At 42.0% G+C, this 19347-nt stretch overlaps 1 protein-coding gene across 1 annotated transcript in view; it reads right to left on the bottom strand.

The window, feature by feature from the left end:
- ntn1b (netrin 1b) overlaps positions 1 to 19347 on the bottom strand; it is a 48930-nt gene that overhangs the window by 10874 nt on the left and 18709 nt on the right. The window contains exons 3-5 of the mRNA XM_026165798.1: positions 9573 to 9761; positions 2338 to 2487; positions 1185 to 1238 (exon numbers count right to left, since the gene is read on the bottom strand). Of these exons, the coding sequence (XP_026021583.1) occupies positions 1185 to 1238; positions 2338 to 2487; positions 9573 to 9761 (393 nt within the window). The remainder of the gene's footprint in view (positions 1 to 1184; positions 1239 to 2337; positions 2488 to 9572; positions 9762 to 19347) is intronic.

The following is a 19347-nucleotide window of genomic DNA, read 5'->3' on the forward strand; positions in this document are numbered from 1 at the left end:
GCGGTTTGGTACGTGGGATGAGGATTGAATTCATGTATGTAGAGAAAGCATTTCTGCTGGAATTCCTGGCTGGTTTCTGGGTTGGCGGGAAAAATAAGAAAAGAGGAAATCCCAAAGTAAATGAATCTGACGAGTCCATATCGAGCGTGCCTGATTTCCATGTAAATGAAGTGGTGGTGGTGGTGGGGCTCTTTATCTCCTGCAGGCCCCTGGGGGCCTTCATCATACCTTTCTTTGATAGCTGACGTTGCCCATTAGCCCCTTAGCGCAATTGCTGCTGTGGGCCATTACACCCACGGCAATCATTAAGGTCCAATCTCCTGCTGTGAGGACAAACGCCCCCTTTGTGTATCTCTGCAGCAGTGCCACGTTCTTTCTGCGGGGTCCCCGGGGACCACACTGCTCCTAATTTGGAGGGTGGTGTCTGTTTGGAGTCTCTGACAGGAATCCAAACTCCACACAGCCTCGGCAGTCACTATAGCAGGAAGTGGGGCTCGCAACAAAGCACGCTGAAGTCAGTGGCGCCACTCTCGTCAGACGCTGATCGATGATCAGAGGTGACTCAGCCTATTTAAACAAACCTGGATCACGGTGAAAACTCATTAATATGCTGAAATTTATTTAAGCTGCTGTTGGTTATTTAAGAATAATTTGAAATAGGACAGAGCTTCCCCAAAAACTGCTGCACATACTAGCGTGGCACATGATCCAATGCCAGCAGCCTGACATGGAGATTCTTGTCAGAGCACATGAACAATAGGTTCAGGCAGAGCTTCACTGCTGGTACAGCCAGCCTTGATTGAAATACAAACTGGTGCAAATGAAGCATGTAATCAGATTAGGGCCGAAACCCCGGGGAGGCTGCTGGGCAGGCTGGGAATACGGGCAACAAGGCCACAGGGAGCACTGGCAAAATATCTGGAGTTTACATCAGCATCAGTCTGACCTCGCCGACGTGCGTTTAGCTGAGGAGCGTGGAAAGATGTGCGTGTGCTCAAAATGCACTTCTGATTTCACGCATGGAGGAACAGTTGGCTTAGTTAAAAAAAAAATCCCACCCACGGTGATACATTAACATAGCTGAATTAATATAAATGAAAGGGCAACAGCAGCTTGAAAACAGAATATGTAGTAAAAAAAAATAATTATTTTAAAAACGACACAAAATCTCTTTGGTTACTCACCTGTCGGCTCCTCATAGCTGCTGTAAGTCGCTGTCGGAGATGCAGCTGGGATCTCTGTGACAAAGTAAGGAGCACAGTGAAGAGACAATTTTCTCTGCCGCCATATTGTTCTGTATATTGAATAACAATAATTCCAACTGTGAGAACATGAAGGAATTTCCAAGTGCCGTCGGACACGAAGCTGATTTTGACACACAGATGTACTGAAAAGATTTCCTATTAATGTCCTGCTCCCTCCTGACTCTGGTATGTTGTAGGTACAGTGAGCCAAGGCCGCTGGTCTCGTTAAACTCGGAGCTGGCAGCGATTTAGATATACACAAAAATTTAATATCATACTATTAAAACCAAAAGACATTATCTGAAAAAGTTACAAGAAACCAAATCCATTCTACTCTACTAGCTGAGTCTCTTCCAGCTTTTACACCACATTTGTAACTGCCCCAGCAAAATTAAAGAGATCCTGGTCCAGCTGGTTTGCACTTTGAAATTATCTTTGTGAATTCTGGCCAAACACTCTGATTCTTACTGTACAAACACCACTGCTCCACCTCCACACATGGGCTTTATCAGAAATGTCAACCCTGTTAGCACAGGGGACAATCATTAGGGTGTATACGTCCACCGTGGACGTTGCTGTTGTCTTATCTGTTCATACCAGCCACCTACGATGTCCCGAGCTAAAGCAGCTACTAGTGACCCATCTTTGCTTTTGTGAGACGTTGGTGTTTACTGCCAAGGGCCTGGAATCTGCCAGGGGTAGATACAGCCAATAAACATATCAGCCATCAATCCCTTGGATTCATTCCGGGGGATTTACTGCGAGTTAACGGCCTCGAAGGCAAACAAGGCCATATTAGTCAAGCTGTAATCGTCTGTTTATCCAGACTCAGGCTTAAACAGCCAAATATCTATCCAAAGTGATGGAACAAGGGGATAAAAATAACATGGGATGAGAGACAGAGAGCAATGGATTCATGGATAAAAAGGCATGGTCTGTCCTTTTCAGGTCCTCTCTGTGAGGCAACCTGGGTGTCACCACCTCCAATTAGAGGTGTAGGAGGTGATCTGGTTAAAGGTGTGCTTGTAGCAACATTTAAAATGAAAAAGAAACACAATATTTGATAAATGAAAGTGGTAGAAGTAGCCCTTACTGATACAGGGGGCTATGGGAGAGCGGCTCTGCTGGTAGCCCTTGGCACAGCGGTTGCAGGTGATCCCCGTCACGCCGTCCTTGCAGGGACACTGGCCTGTTGTCTGATTACACGTCTTCCCTGCTGCTCCAACTGGATGGCAATCGCATGCTAAAGAGGGAAGAAGAGCACCAAGCTAAACTGTACACAAGTAAACAACTTGCAAGTTAAAAAAGAAAAAGAAAGGAAACACGAGCGGTTAAAAGTAAAAAACAGATATCAGCTTACAAATGACTACAGCATGTCTCGGGCCTGTCCTCTGCTGACTCTACATATTCTATACAATAAAAAAGTCATCTTAGCACTAAAACCTAGTAAGAAATCATTCGCATTAGAGGAGGCTGTGTTTTGCTTCCAGACCATCACAGATGGGGAACTGGGCCCTGCACCAGCATAAAACCTCAATCAAATTACACTGCTTCCCTCCGCCCATTACGACCATAAGATTCTTCATTAGGTCTGCTTTGGAAGGCACGCAGAAGGGTAAATAACTTGATTAATTACAGTGTTTCACTTTCACCGCGCAGCACGACACCAAATGTTTGGCGTGTGCGCGTCGCGGATGTGTCTGAGCGTGAGGGCAGGGAGCTCCTCGCGAGTCGGCTTTGAGTCCTCTGCTTCGGTGCGATCAGACAGGCTGTGCGCTCTTCAGATTGAGTTTCCAATGTAAAGCCTTTTGGCAAAAGGGCTCCTTGCAAATACTGCCTGAATAATGTTTCCCAGTAATGGACGAGTGGAACGCACTTCAAAGTGTGTTTAAGCTTTTAGTTGGGAGGATCGCACGTTAAATGTGAGAAATTTGTTCTGTGTGTGTGTCACTGCCAAACTTTTACTATAAAGCCAGTGTTTGAAGTTGAAGCCCAACCTCCCTATTAGTCCTGCATGTGTACCAGCAGAGTCATTCGAAATTTGCTTGAAGTGGTCCAGTAGACGTTGCTTTTTACTTGGAATTTATGGAGCTTTATGAACATTAGGGGATGCTTATTAAATCTTTCTTTAAGAAAGCCTAACGTCTTTGTTTTTCTTCTGCCTCATTCGTATCATATAAAAGCTTCTGCCAGTTTGCTGAAATAAAACCAAATGGTGACATTTTTAGGGATCTACCTCTTTTCCCCTCCAAGAAATCAACACCAGTGCGTTTTTCACATAAATCCAAGGGATGGTCGTTTAACGGAAACCATAGCTGCAATAAAATGATCATCACATAAGCTAACGATAAAAATTAACAATGCGATGGAGAGATGTTTTGTTTCAGTCGAAACATTTCAACCAGCTTAGTTTTCTTTTGACTGCTACTGTATGTTTGCATGTATATACTGCAAAATATCAGTTCATACAAATAAAATTTCAAGCTAGTATGGGAACAAAGCTAAACTGTAACTTCTGGTTTCTGCTCCACAAGTAATTAAACCTCATTTCAAAATCCTATTGACTTTATGACAACACTGATTAAAATCCAGGCTTGGAAGAGGTCTTTTGTCAACAAATGCTGTGAGACTTGCTTCATATGTCTGGATAAAGGCTGTAATCAAAGACTCAAACAATCCAACTTCGTTATTTATTCAATAATTCAGGTTTTTGCAGGAGTTAATTAACAAAATTTCCCATGAGCAACAGACCACAGGGAGTTAAATGTCACTTTGACAAAAGAGTTCATGAGCAGGTTGTGGCTTTGCTTCAGATACTAATAACAGCAGGATGGAGACAAGCATGTTGTCGTTTTCAGGGCGCAGAGAGTAAAGCCAACAACTAAAAGACATTGAAATATGACTTTGGAGGAGAGCTTTGGTGAATTTTATGGATATAACTTAAGATCCAGGGCAAGCAATAGAAGCAAGTATCTGGATGATGACTTTAAAATTAAAGTGGCTCTAATTTATTTTGCTGCAGTGTAAAAAAAAGAGAAAAAGCCTAATTTTTTCATGAGAGATTGTAATTTTATTATGGTGTTTAAGTGGATTAATGAATCTTCCACACACTAGGACAGAGTTGCTAATTGTAAGAGGAAACTCTCTTTAGCACATTTGAGTACACTCATGCTTTAAAGGTACTTACACAACATTATGACCAGGAGAAGTGAATAACACTGATTTTCACTTCATCCTGGCACCTGCGAACATTATGTACTCAAAGTTTATGTGTTAGAAGGAGGAAAATTGGGCAAATGTAAGAACTTGAGAGAGTTTGGCAAGGACCAAACTGTGATTGCTACATGAGTAGGTTAGATCATCTCCAAACCTGCAGCTCTTATGGGATGTTCTCGGTCTGCAGAGGTCAGTATCTTTGAAAGTGGTCCAAGGAAGGAACAGTGGTGAACCAGTGACTGGGTCATGGGCGGGCAAGGCTCTCTGATAGCATGAGAGTAGCAAAGGCTGACCTGTGTGGCCTGATCCAACAGATGAGCAACTGTAGCTCAAATTGGTGATTCTCATAGAAAGGCATCAGAATACATCACGGTTTGTTGTGTATGAGGCTGCATAGCTGCAGACAGGTCAGGGTGCCCACGCTGACCCCTCCCCACCACTGAACACACCAACAATTGACATATGAGCATCAGAACTGCAGCACTGAACAATGGAAGAAGGTAGCCTGGTCTGATGAATCACATTTTCTTTACATCACGTAAATGACTGGCTATGTAGAAACACCTGACACCTGCACGATGGGAAGAAGGTAAGCCAGCAGAGGCAGTGCAATACTTTATTTAATATTCTGCTGGAAAGCATTGGTCCTGCCATCCATGTGGATGTTACTTTGAGACTTCAGCATTGTTGCAGGCCATGTACACCCTATCATGGAAACAGTACTTTCTGGTGGCTGTGGCCTCTTTCAGTAGGATAGTGGACCCTGCCACGAAGCAAAAATGGTTCAGGAATGATTTGAGGAGCACAACAAAAAGTTTGATGTTTCCTCCATTTGCGTTAAAGCCTGTTGTTAGTTTTGGAGAGTTTTAAGCTATTTCAGTATTTAAACAGAAGAATTTACCATCAGTACCTTTAAAGATGGCTGCACGAGGTGACGAATGACATCTTTAATAGTTCAAAGTAGAAATTGGGGTTCTTCCAAGTCTAGTTTACATCTCCTGTAGCTCGGTGGTGTCAGATTTGTCAATCATGCTGCTTACCTCTGTTGTTGTAGGTGAAGTAAGCCTCATTAGCTTAAGCTGGCTAGCAGTGCAGTTACTCATTGCTAATGAGGGTCTTTAAGTCTGCCACTAATATGAATGTCTTAATCTTGTAAAATTATTTCAGACTTCTATCAAAGAAAGAATTCAGCTAAAGATTCAGAGTGATCATTATAGATGTGCCTAAACTGCCTGCTAACAATAACACTAACGCTGAAAGCAAGTAAGCATATTTCCTAAATATTATTTTTCTGAATCATATTTATTTAAGTAGTTGTAGACTTGACTCGAAACTCTTTAAGGTTTCCAAATCAATATTTGATCTAAAACTGTGTAAGCGGAAGGATAGGCTAGACTGTATATTAACCACTGGAAAACTACAGTACTATTGCCCTCATAACAGGTGTTAAATACCGGAAACATGACTTAATTTCATGAATGGTTACTGAATGGTTTAGGAGGGAAGGGGGGGTACGATGCAGTGAACCATGTACCAGTTCCATCTCTCTGGACTCACCGTGCCTAGTTAAATACTTCTAGGCTGCCAACCGTAGGAGGTAATTCGAGAAAAAACAAACTGTTAGGGGCGGGCGGCGTGCGCTGTGGTTCTCCATGAGCCACGTTTACACTGCGCTTGATGAGGGGTGAAGTTGTTAATCTGGGAAATAAAGCATGAGGCATTCCATGTAGCTATTGGAAAAGTATAAGGAAGAGCCTGTTTTTTTTCCCACTAAACCTCCAAGCAAATTATTGGGAGGAATGTTTTTTGTTGAGATGTGAAGTATTTTGGGGGGTGGAGGGGGAGCAGGCGGGCGCAGGAACGGAGAATGAAAGCAGACTTCCTCCTGGCTGTGTTGGCGCTGCGCTGTATTTCCTGTCCAACAACAGCAGAGTGGGATGGTTGGCTGAATTGAACAATAAATATAGCGGTTTTTAACTGATGTCACATCACCGTGTTTTTGTCACCTGAGGAGTAAGGCAGCAATCAGGCTGTTTGGGTTTGATTCCAGAGCAATGAGCAGCACACGTGAAGGGGATGGGAAGAAGGGCTTCAAGTGTTCAGGTTACAGTACAGCTGTTTGTAAAGACTTTGGAAAGATGTATGGGTGTTGCTTCACCATTAGGCGCAGTGAGAACCTCTGTTAAAATAACCTGCTCTTAGCTCTGACCCCCTGAACTGAACAACTCCCCAAATATAGCCTGAGAAAATGTTTATGCTGGCAGACTGAAACAGTGAACCATTCGTCATGTTTTAAGCTAAGTGCGCAGATGATCTATCAGGCTTCAGTTCGCCTCATGCAGCAAGCTCTGTTTGAGGGTGTCTCTGATATAAAACGCCTCTATAAAACGCATTTGTGGGCTCGGCTTCTCGTGCATTCGCTTTCCTTTCATGCGAGCTGGAGAAGTCTGAGTGAATTAGGAGAGGAAGCTGTTGTGGCATGCAGTAGGAAATATCACGTTGCTGTTCCGGTGTTTTGATAGCCAGCGGTGTACCAAGGATAGGGGCACCAGAGGATAGGCATTTCAAGACTTTGTCACCAGCCAATCAGAGCTCAGCGGTGGATGTGGCTGAAGACCACACTATGAGCATCTATCCAGAGTTTCTCATTTGTCATTAGTGTGTGGGAAGAGGTTGGAGATTAAATGCACAGAGGCAGGGTGAAATATTGTTTAAACAAAGCATGCTGAGGCACTGCTGTAAAGTTAGTAAAAAATTACATTATTTGTTATCCAGACTTTCCATCCAAAAGGCAAACTTTAGCCCGACTGATTACAGAAATAAAGAACAATGGTCCATGCACTCTTACTGTACATATCTCACACAGGACTGTTTGTGCATCTGTTGAGTATTTTGCTAGTGCATGTGACTGAGTGACAGCAGTTTGTTTGCTCAGGGCCTCTGAGCCTGTCTTTACTCCCAGAGGAGCTGCAAGACAGAAGGAGCTCAGCTTTTGTCCCCCACGCACATTAATCCTCTGCAGCTCGACGTATGTGCTCACACCTGTGTGCGCGTGTTGTTTTTCCTTTCTCCCCGTCCACATGCGTACGTGCATTGGAAGTATGAATGGAAGAGAGGGACGATTAGCGAGCTGTTTTCACCGCTCCACTCAGTGGATCAGCTCGCACCTTTGCTTTGTTATGTTTGTCTTGTCAGGGATTCACTGAGAACCTCAAATATCTGGGGAGCTGCAGGGGTCCTTTCATCGACACCAAGACAGGTGTGTGCTTTACTCGAAACTTTTCAACGAATTCTTGTCATACCTGAGCATGGTGAAGAGTGAGTGTATAAACTATTACAAAGAGCCTGGTTTTGGAGGTTACAGTTTCTATAAAAACTACATCTTTCCTTTTTTTTGTGATTTTTGTAGGCATTTTTTTGTAGTATTTCTTGGCCAAATTTGTATTACTTAACTTAAGTTTCATTTATTTTTTTGGTAGCATCTCTTTTAAAGGGCTGGGATTTCTGGATCCAAACATAGACTGTATATAAAAGATAGTCGCATACCCAGACATTGGTGGTGTGGGCATGTGGTGGTTTTTTCACACTTTTTTTGGAGCCAGAAATACCAATAGTCACTAACAATATGATTCTGGGTCATACCTAATAAAAGTCTATTTTGGAGGGTTATCTGGGGAATCCTCACTGGCTAACAACTTGCAATTTCGCAGTGAGATCTGACACACACTGGCTTCAAAAAACCACGTCAGAAACACCCACCTCAACGTTTCAAAACAGGACTTCACAAACCAGTTGGTGACTTCTTGTAGCTGCTTTCATCTTATGCCAACGGGATACTGAACACTGACTCGATGGATGTTTTTTTTTAGACAACTTAGATCAGCGGTCCCCAACCTTTTTTGCGCCATGGACCGGTTTATGCCCGACATTATTTTCACGGACCGGCCTTTAAGGCAGTGGTCCCCAACCCCCGGGCCTCGGACCGGTACCAGTCCGTGAGTCGTATAGTACCGGGCCGCGAGAGTTGAGGCTCAGGTGTGAAATGTATGGTTTTTATCGGTTTTCAGTGTTATTTTGTTATCATTTTTATCGTTAACTCGGTTTTCCTGGGTCTTTTCACGTGTGTTATGAATAAATCTTCTGTTTTTCAGTACCGGTACTAGTTTTATTTTGTTGTATTTCACCGCGACACCTTAAAGGCCGGTCCGTGAAAATAATGTCGGGCATAAACCGGTCCGTGGTGCAAAAAAGGTTGGGGACCGCTGCTTTAAGGTGTCGCGGATAAATACAACAAAATAAAACTAGTACCGGTACCGAAAAACAGAAGATTTATTCATAACACACGTGAAAAGACCCAGGAAAACCGAGTTAACGATAAAAATGATAACAAAATAACGCTGAAAACTGATAAAAACCCTGAAAACGATACATTTCACACCTGAGCCTCAACTCTCGCGGCCCGGTACTATACGACTCACGGACCGGTACCGGTCCGAGGCCCGGGGGTTGGGGACCGCTGACTTAGATAATGACATTCAGATAATGTTGGGCTTTTATAATCCAAAGCACACCAACGCCGAAAACATGCTCAAGAGGTCCAGGTCAGTGGTACAGGTGAGTTGAGGTGACACCTAGTGGACATCTCTTTTCAAGCAACCACACCTGAAAGCCCTCAATTTTTGGCTTTAAGCCTTTTTTTGTGCAGCTTACAAGATATGAGATTTTTAGATGTTGCTTACTCAAATCTGTTTCGCCGGCTCTGTAGTGTGGTGGTTTTAAACATTTGCCTAACAAGCGAAACATCCCCAGTTTCATCCCAGGCAGAGATACAAATCCCTTTGGGGATATGTGAGGAAGAGTATCCGGTGTAAAAATCTGCCAAATCAAACACATGGAGCTACCTGCTATGCCAAACCTCGTGATAAGGCAGCAGCCAAAAGTCGCTTACTCAAGTCTGTTTTAAACTGTTGTGTTTCTACTTGTATACATTGTACCAAGCACAGCATTTTTTTTCCTTTTGGAAGACACCTTCAACATGTGTCCAAAGGTTGGTCTTAGAGAAAGACTGAGGATCATTCATATTCCAAGAATTACACCATACCATCCTGTTACCTTTGCAAGCTCTGCGGTGAGAGATGGATTTGGTCATGTCCCTGTAGTAACCCTCCTTGCAGTAGTGACAGTGGCGTCCTGCTGTGTTGTGGCGACAGTTGAGACAGACTCCACCGCTTCTACGGCCGGACAGCTTGTACAGCTCCATGTTAAAACGACAGCGGCGGGCATGCAGATTGCAGTGGCAGGCTGAGTGCATAGAGAGAGAAAGAGAGAGGGAGACTTTCATCACTAATGCAGAAACTCCTACCTTGACATTTTGCAGCTGGGCTAAGCATAATAAGTTCATTACTTCGTTTATTGAATTTAAACAACCCTTTGTGGTAATGCCATTGAAAACCGTTCAGTTTTTCTGATTTTCATGTTTTCACTTTGGTTGCGTGGTTACACAGTCCACTGTCGTTTGACACACTCTAAACCCGTGGACACGCAAAACCAAATGCGGTGTCATCAAGCTAGAAAACAGCGCTGTTTTTCTTAGCTCCTGAAAAGGTGACGTTTTAGAAATATGAGCTTGTTATCTGACAGTGACGAACTCAGCACACAAGTTTAAAGACTTTCCAAATTGCAATTATGAGGCAGCCAAATTCAGTCTGAGAAAATGCACTTTCTTAAAAAACATCACAGAGTTCAATCTCCCAGTATGGGTTCGTCAGAGTAAGACGAGGTTATTGAAACAGATGGTGTGCTGTGGTCTGGATTGCAAATAATGAAGCCTCTAAAAGAAACGTCCTGGTTCAAGCTCTGTGTTGCTGGGCCACCTGCTTGTGAATTTAACCTCTGAACTCTGGTGATGTCTGGCAGGAAAACTTTCTTCCGCTCTCCCACGCATCTGAGAGACTTGTTAATATCGACCCCAAGATACATATTGCACTGATGCATTAAATAAAGAATTCATTTTTGAAATCATAGCTCGTGTGAATAAAAATGACATTGTACCTGTTTAATTTATCACACTTTTGTCACTGGTCACACAGTTCAATTCAATTAGCTATTAGATTATTAGCTATAACAAGAAGTGTATCAGAACAAGTATTATTAAACCAAGTACAAGTCACTGAAATGACAGTAATACTTGGTTTAAGCAATTAACAAGCTAGCTATATTGACCTGTGAGCTTGGCTCAAAACACACAAGTGACACAAAGTGTGTTTCCTCCAAGAGCCACTTGAGGCTGCTTCCAAATGTTGAGCAGAAAATTAAGCATGGGGAAAATAAGCATAGGCTAGTACAAGTGTACAGTGTTGATTTTGTATAAATACTTCATTAAATTCTATGAAAATTGTCATAACACTGAGGTATTTATGTCCTAACTAAGCTAACGTGCTAGAGCTAGCATTAACTAATACTGTTTACGGTACCTTTCTGGCTCTACCTCCTTGTCCAAAGTAAAAATAAAAAAACAAATAAAAATCAAAATGGCAAGTCAAAACTTTATAAGCATAGTCCATTAAATACATACGGAGCCCCGCAGGGGACATGGGAGAAAAAAAAATTAAGACGGACTTTTGCGAGATCTCGCAAAAGTTTTGCGAGATCCCGAGATAGATAGATAGATAGATAGATTGAGCAGATTGATCAGAAACCCATTGTCAGGCTTTCCTGGTGAGGTAATCATCTTCTCTTCGCCCTTCACCGGACATTCAACCCATATTTGATAAATGAGCAGGATGAAGGCAAATGTGCTTGTTTTCTTTCTAAACCTCCGAGGGCCTGGCGTCCACATATGTGGACATCACATTTTGGGTTATCTAGACCACAATACAAAATTCTGCTCTACGAGGGCCTGATATCTACTTACGAGGATATTGTACTGCCACTGTTCTATTGCAATTTTAAACAAATGTCCTCATATGTGGATCTCAGGCCCTTGTAGAGTATCATCAGGTCCCAATCAGCACAAATAGCAAAGGGAAATTAAAAATGCATGCCATGAAAGAGTTCGGGTCATGGAAGGTTAAGGCAGTCGTCTTTATTTGTTTCACCAAAACGTCACCAGACTAAAGTTTCAGCATAATGTCGGCAGACAGTACATGATTGCTGTAATCTCTGTTTCAGTGTTAGTGCTGGTTTTTCACTTTGGCTTTACTGTATGCACGTCCCTTTTCATTCAGCCCATTTCTTACCGTTCCTTCGCAAACACTGGCTCATGTTTCTGCACATTTGCTTTTCATTTCTTGTTTTGGTGCAAATAACATCTTTAAGGAGTTGCATAATCTTTTCCATTGTTTCCACTAACAGCTCTCTTGCTGGGGCCACGCTTCCTTTCAATTAGCCAGGTACAACAGCTTGTTTTAACATATTTAGATTTGTGCAGGTATTTGTTTCAGACTCGCAGAACACAAAGTGATTCCACAATTCTTCTTCTACTTGGAAAATATATGTGATGAATTAACCTAATTTAATTAAACTTGTTTGATTCATGCGTCACACATTTCAAACTTTGTTTTGTGTCATATTTGTGCTCGCTCTATTTGCTACAAAGTGGTCCTTCAGGTGTTTTGATTCTATAATTTTTGCCAGGTCTTGTTGCATGCGTTGCCTTTTAAGCAAAAGTGAAACAAGACACTGCTTTGGGGGAACTTTAGTGTTTTTTGTGGCAGGGTAATTTTGCAAGTTATTTTATATATAAACACCCAGCACGGCCCTGCGGGCGGTTTATCCTTCAGGCTCGGGTCCTCTACCAGAGGCCTGGGAGCTTGAGGGTCCTGCGCAGTATCTTAGCTGTTCCCAGGACTGCGCTCTTCTGGATAGAGATCTCCGATGTTGTTCCCGGGATCTGCTGGAGCCACTCGCCTAGCTTGGGAGTCACCGCACCTAGTGCTCCGATTACCACGGGGACCACCGTTACCTTCACCCTCCACATCCTCTCGAGCTCTTCTCTGAGCCCTTGGTATTTCTCCAGCTTCTCGTTTTCCTTCTTCCTGATATTGCTGTCATTCGGAACCGCTACATCGATCACTACGGCCGTCTTCTTCTGTTTGTCTACCACCACTATGTCCGGTTGGTTAGCCACCACCATTTTGTCATATATATATATATATATATATATATATATATATATATATATATATATATATATATATATATATATATATATACCATAATTTCATATTTGTTTTAATATTAAACACATTTAAATTCTCAACTGTTATCATCTTTGTGTTATATATATATAATTTATTTTTTCTTACTTTTTTATTTTTTTTGCCTCTGTCAGTCATGTACCATTTTTATGAGCAGCCCCCACAGTACCTCACATTTTGGTAATCTCTCCATCAGTGCGCTCTTCTTGCTGTTATTACAGGGAGATGCAGGCGATAAGACTGTCACATATGCTCCGTGTTCATCAGTGGTCTGAATCACGTACAAACGGCTTCACACCTGCCATAAGAGACCGGAGCTGGCAGGTGGCTGGGATTCAAAAACACTGCTTTTGAATGGGAGGCCCAGAAGCGCGCGCACACACACACACACAGTAAAACACAGAGGTGTTTGGCAGCTGTCGCAGGCTTATCTCCCACACCTCCCTCCCCAAGACTGATCCAACACGCACTATGCCAGGCTTTGAAGAACCTCTCTCTCTCTCTCTCTCTCTCTCTCTCTCTCTCACACACACACACACACACACACACACACACACACACACACACACACACACACAGGCTCCCTCCTCCCTTTCCCTCTTACTCTCTTTCTTATCCCAGATGTTATCTCCACTTAAGGGAAGTGTGAGGGAAAATGCAACAGGGCCTTTTCATGAATAGGTAACGGAATGCTCTTAGTTGTCTTTCTCCAAGAAGGCCGATGCTGGTATTGCACTTTTCATCTTTCCACATACTGTAACACTTAAGTCATCATTTAAAAACACACAATCACTTTTCAGACACAACAACATTTGACAAAAAAAGCAGGAAATACATCTTAATTTCATTCTTTTTTAAAAATTTGGTGTCAATGATCCTTAATATTTACTTCACATGGGAAAAAAAACTTCTATGTTTGCGAGAGCATCATGAAAAATAATAAGTGCTATCTCCTCAGCTGTCCCCAGGCTCTTCTAATGAGCTGTGTTATCTCATCCACACATCCCCACTCTGCTCACACTGCCACTGTAGTGGTTTTCCTGCAGTGACAATAGCTTGAGTGCTGATAATAAGCCATGTGCACAGTAGCAGGCTCCAAATGCCTCTCAATAAAATCTGTCACACATTTGCCAAATAACTGAGTTAGTGAAAAGCCCAGCCACAGGTAAATCTCGGCCAGTAACTCCAATAATTCCACTGTATGCTGCTGCCATCTAATACTAAAACTGGTGCAAAAGTTCTCAGTCGGGTGACTGCAGCTCATTAAAGAAGAACATTTAGCTAATTTGGTTAAATAAGCTATTTTATTAGGTCTAGCATACTGTATGCAATCAGAGAGACACACTGCAGGACAGAGCTTCATCTTCTATGAGTTTAGAAAGGAATGGTTACTGCAAAACAGCTGCTTGCTTTGATTGGACATCCAGAGTGGCAATGTGTCTTTTCTGGGTCTGCTTTCATTTGGTTTCAAGGGCCTACTTAGAGCTATGCTATTGCAATCTATTTATGTTCAAGTGCCATCTATCAGGGTTAGTAAGGAAGCGCTCCCGGTGGGTGTGCATATTGGATGAAAATTACGCATCCCACAGCTTGGTGGAGGCGGTTTTTCGTCCCGTCTACAAGGGGGGGGATTACACTTCAGAAACAATCAAATGTCTGTGCACGATGATCTCTAATGAAATTTTGTTACGGATGGTTTGAAAATGCGCCATGGCGGCAGCAGGAATTTACCAACCCTGTCAACAGGTGTCAGATGTCTAACCATACAACATGTATGAGAGGGTTGTGCGAGGGTTGTATTTTTTCTGTGTGTGTGTGTGTGTGTGTGTGTGTGTGTGTGTGTGTGTGTGTGTGTGTGTGTCGGCTGAAAAGAATGTGCCGCTTCTTCAGAGGTGGAGAAGGAACGAATTCCAGCGCAATTGTTGCTTATCCAGGAGCAATTATTCTCTCACTGTGTGTAATCCTGTACAGTCGCTGGTATGATGAGCGGGAGGCGTGCGCCAAATCAAACAGGGTTCATGTCTCATGGCGGTCTGTGATCTCAGGGAAAGACAGCACTTAGGCTGCAGATTACAGAGCCATATTTTCACGACAACAGTGGGTTTATTGATCTGGGCACACAGAGACACAAACGCGCACTTACTGCGAATGCGTCACGTGTACTTGATTCCAGTGCACAGAGCTTATACAATGCTTGCATAACACCTATGGCGCATATGTGGGTGATATTTCAGAAAAGTCGCAAGAGTTCATTCATATCCATGAAGTGCTTCTGTACTTTATGTGTATTATAAAAAGAAAAGTAACACTTAAATTGTATTAAATGACTTACACTATAATAAGTTAGCTTTCTCCCTCATTTCTACAGCTATGTCTCTGTAGTAGTGTAGTATCATTTAGTAGTAACACACAGAAAAGCGATACTTATATGTAAAGCTTTTTTAGGAGGTTCTCCAACACTTTTGATTCCTAGATGGAGCTCAAAAATACATTTACAGTTCCCCCAACATTTTATCATTTCAAAAAACATGTGCATAACTATTTTATGGCTTCGGCTATACAGTTACACCCTTCTTTACAGCTTATTGTTCTCAACTATAAAACTGTATTATAAAATATTTATAATAAAAAGTAGTCTTTTTGGAGGATTTCCATAGCGAATTTTATGCCAATGACATTTTACATACAGTATAGCAGAGTCATATTTTGACCATAAAGTTTTTCTTTTAATGTTATTTAATGCTGTATAGGCAAACACGTCCCCTGTGTGTGTGTGTGTGTGTGTGTGTGTGTGTGTGTGTGTGTGTGTGTGTGTGTGTGTGTGTATATATATATATATATATAGGCTATATATATATATATATTTTAAATACTGTACAGAGCTGTAGCAGTGTAGTTTTAATAGATAAGGTGGTTCCCTAATCTGATGCTTAAAACTAGAAATCCACTTCTAATAACGCAACCAAGAGATTATCCTTAATTCTCTTGCAGTAGTCGTTGCTATTAAGGCTCATAAAGACGCCACGGAGTCGTTCATCACATCATGTTGCATAAAACGGATGGCAGAAAAGCAGATGATTGATGATGAACAGCCCTTAAATCTTTGTCATAAATACAGTGTTGCAGTTGCCACGGCCCCAGAATGGACTCGTTATTAAAGTCAGTGCTTGTGTCGCACAGAATTCCTGGACTTTCTTTAATAAAGCACGTTTTACTCGGTGATGCAAAGGCATAAAAATGATCCACGACCCCCCCACCCCCACCCGCAGCTGCCTCCAGGCTCGCTTCCACCAGACTCACGACACCAAACAATGAACGTTTCGATCACACGACGCTGCAGCAGCTGCGATTTTGATGAGGGCAAAGACAACAACAAAGGACTTCAACAACAAGGACTCCAGATGATGAATCCTTTTACAAGTTTCCGGAGCGCTTTTGATGATTTCAGAAAAAAATTTAAACACTGAACGAGAACCAAATGGATCTGCAAAGGGGAGATTTCAATCTCCCGCAGAATATGGATTTACGCATCGACCTCTGCCCCGTCACCTTGGTGTTATGTAAACAAACAAAGCATCAGAATAAGAAAATTATTTAAAGATTTCGTTTTTCTTTGATCAAGCCAAAAAGGAGATGGCATGAATGAGATAAACAACTGAGTCGGAACATGAGGAGTTGGTATTCGAGATGTGGTTTTAATGAGGCACATATTGGAGGTAGCAGGATGTTTGAAAAATGAGAAAGGGGCCTTCATTTTGCTGCATTTTATCACTCATATACTATTTATATTAAACAGAAAAGGAGAGACTCCACGTTCAGATATTCAATATCACAGGAGAGCCAGAGAGCCATTTCCTTATAGAGAGTACATGCTGTATTTTCTAGTGACAAGCATCCTTCTAGCAGCTTTCTTTATATTTTGCTAGGAAAATTGGAAAAGGGTTCAGTTAGTTATTGAAAGATGTGCAGAACACACATGGAAATACAATATATAATGCAAAAACTGTTTGTTTTAAAAAGCGTGAAGGCCAATATTTGGTATGACCACCTTTATTCTTCAACACAGCCTGATGTCTCTTAGGCAGCTTTCTTAAGTAGTCTCCAGAAATAGTTCTCCAGGCTTATTGAAGGATATTCAAAGCTCTTCATTGGATGTTGGCTGTTCTTTCTGTTTCAGTAATGTTGAGGCCAATCCATCTCTGATTGTTCCATTGTCTGTTTTTCTATTCAGGTAGTTTTTTTTTCTGCACTAGCAGTGTGTTTGAGATCACTATCACTGTGAAAAATGAAGCTGTCCCTAATTAAATGCTTTCTACATGTTACTGCATGGTGGATCAAAAATCTGATGGTACTTTTCTGTGTTCGTGATTCCATACATTTTGACAAGATCTCTAACACCACTGGCTGAAATGCAGGGCCAAAACATAACATATCCTCCACCGTCTTTTACAGAAGGCTGTGGACACTCACTATTACACCTCTGTCCTCTGTACATATTATTTAAAGTTTGAACCAAACATTTTAAATGTGGATTCATCACTCCGCCAGACCTTTTGCTGCTGATGTTCAGTCCAGTTCTTGTGTAATTCAGCACACCTCAGCCTTTTCTCTGTTTCCCTTCCTCAATAATGGCTTCTTCCACTCTTCCAGTGACACCATTTCTGACGAGGCTTCACTGGATGAACTGATTCTATGTATTTTCCAATGACACACTGCACACCATGCTGAGAGAAGCTTTTGATTAAAAGCTCTTTGGGAATAACTTTGTTTATGCCAAAGTATTTCATGTCTGTCAAACTGTGGTGTCTTTGGCATATTTTTTATATTTAAAATGGGGAACAAAGAATGTGTGTTTTTGACAAGATACACTTCAAAATTGGTTCTTTGCTAAGTTGTTTGTTATGTGTAGACACAACGCTGGTTCAAAAATAAAAATAAAAATAATCCACTGAAAATGGTCCGGTAGAAGGACTGGGCTGAAAATGAGTCAAAAAGCAGTCAATGTCCAAAGAAGAACTTTGCAAAACCTTCAGAAAGCCTATTGTTCAAGACAATTTACAAGCAAGTCTGGCTTGTTGGACACAAATGCTAAAAAGAAATGAGGGATGGCTTGAGACTTTTTTTTGCAGTACTGTAGATCAAAACTATCCTCACAATTACAGTCCATATATTTTCCCAGGGACAAGAAACCAGAGCAACATGCACTTAACTACAGGATTTTAGAAACAGGATTTACTGCACTGTTTATCATACAATCACCAAGTGGCAAGTCAAGTTTGCAATTGCTTAAAAATCCACTTCCTTTAATAGTGAGTAGATGGTAGTTTGGGGGAAAGCAACAGAAATAAAAAAAAAACCCACCAACTTAGCTTTTTTGTGAAATCAGTTTTTGTCTCAGTCTCGTGTCTCTGTGGCAGCGATGATGCTGCAAATTGTTATTTATAGAGCTCCAAGTCACAGTCATTTTATCTCAGGCCATTTTATATCGTGAGGTAAATAAAATCACTATGATCCTACAATTCCCTATGAGCAAGACCTCGGCAGCACTGGGAAGAAAAACAAATCCTTTTAAAATGAGATCTTCTGTGACCAGTTGGGGCGCAGCCAAACTGCAGCCGTGGGGCGTAATGTTTAAGGTGGACAAAACAGTTCTTTGACATATTTGTGGAAACTGTCAGAGCTACAAGCCTCTCACTGGGTATTTATCTTGACAATGTGATGAGCGCATCATAGCAAAGTGAAGCTTTTAAAATACAAGAAATCATTTGACCAGTTTTTAAACAATAGCGCTACATTTAGTGCGTGATCTTTTACTAAATAAGCATCTGAGAGAAGATTGTTGGAAAAAAACACAGATTCCCACTATGTGTGGTTCAATCCACACCTCTGTGTTCATCCACATTAAATAAAGGAGGAGGTCAAGCTCGTGTTAACGTTCTCTCCCTCTCAAGTCTTCGGCTTTGGCGACAGATAATAGCTGCACGGTCAAAACTCAGATATGCCACAATGTCCTCTTTGGTCCCCAGCTACTAAACTGCCTGTGTGGCCTTTGGGGCTGAATGATCACAGCTCATTTCAGTGCCAGCCCACGGAGATGTTCCACAAATCAGGTTAAATTCATGATCTTGGAGAAAGCACAATGCTGTGGCAGAAACATAAATAACAGTTAAATGTCTTCTTTTTGGTTCGTTTCATTTCTAGCCAGGCAGGATGTACATTAAAATACACACTGAGGCTACAGAGTGTCTGCTGGATTCTTGACTTGACTGTTTTCACATTCATTTTGTCCCCCCGACTCCACCGCGTTGCCAACCCACGTGGTCTACCCGCTCAGGGTGATTGGGTTTCAGCCATCAAGTGTCAACGCAAGATATGGATAAGGACCAGGAGTCAAGATTTGGGGCTAGGAATCTGTTGGCACTATCAGACTAGTTCAGGGACCAGGGTCCCTCACACACTAAGTATGGCTCATCGCAAACCTTGGCTTGGTGCTACCTATTAGGCATTCGTGACGGCAGTGCAAAGCTATCCACCTTGGGTTATTTGAATTTTTGGCTGAAAACAACTGCAACTACATCTTTTACACTTTCATAGAGAGCTAACATTACATCACATATTTTATGGTCTGTGACAGCAAAAGCAAAGCTGACAAGAACCATTACCTCTGTCCACTCCATATGAAGGCCAAA

This window comes from Astatotilapia calliptera, chromosome 4, assembly GCF_900246225.1.
Source record: "Astatotilapia calliptera chromosome 4, fAstCal1.2, whole genome shotgun sequence".
Classification (NCBI taxonomy): Eukaryota; Metazoa; Chordata; class Actinopteri; order Cichliformes; family Cichlidae; genus Astatotilapia; species Astatotilapia calliptera.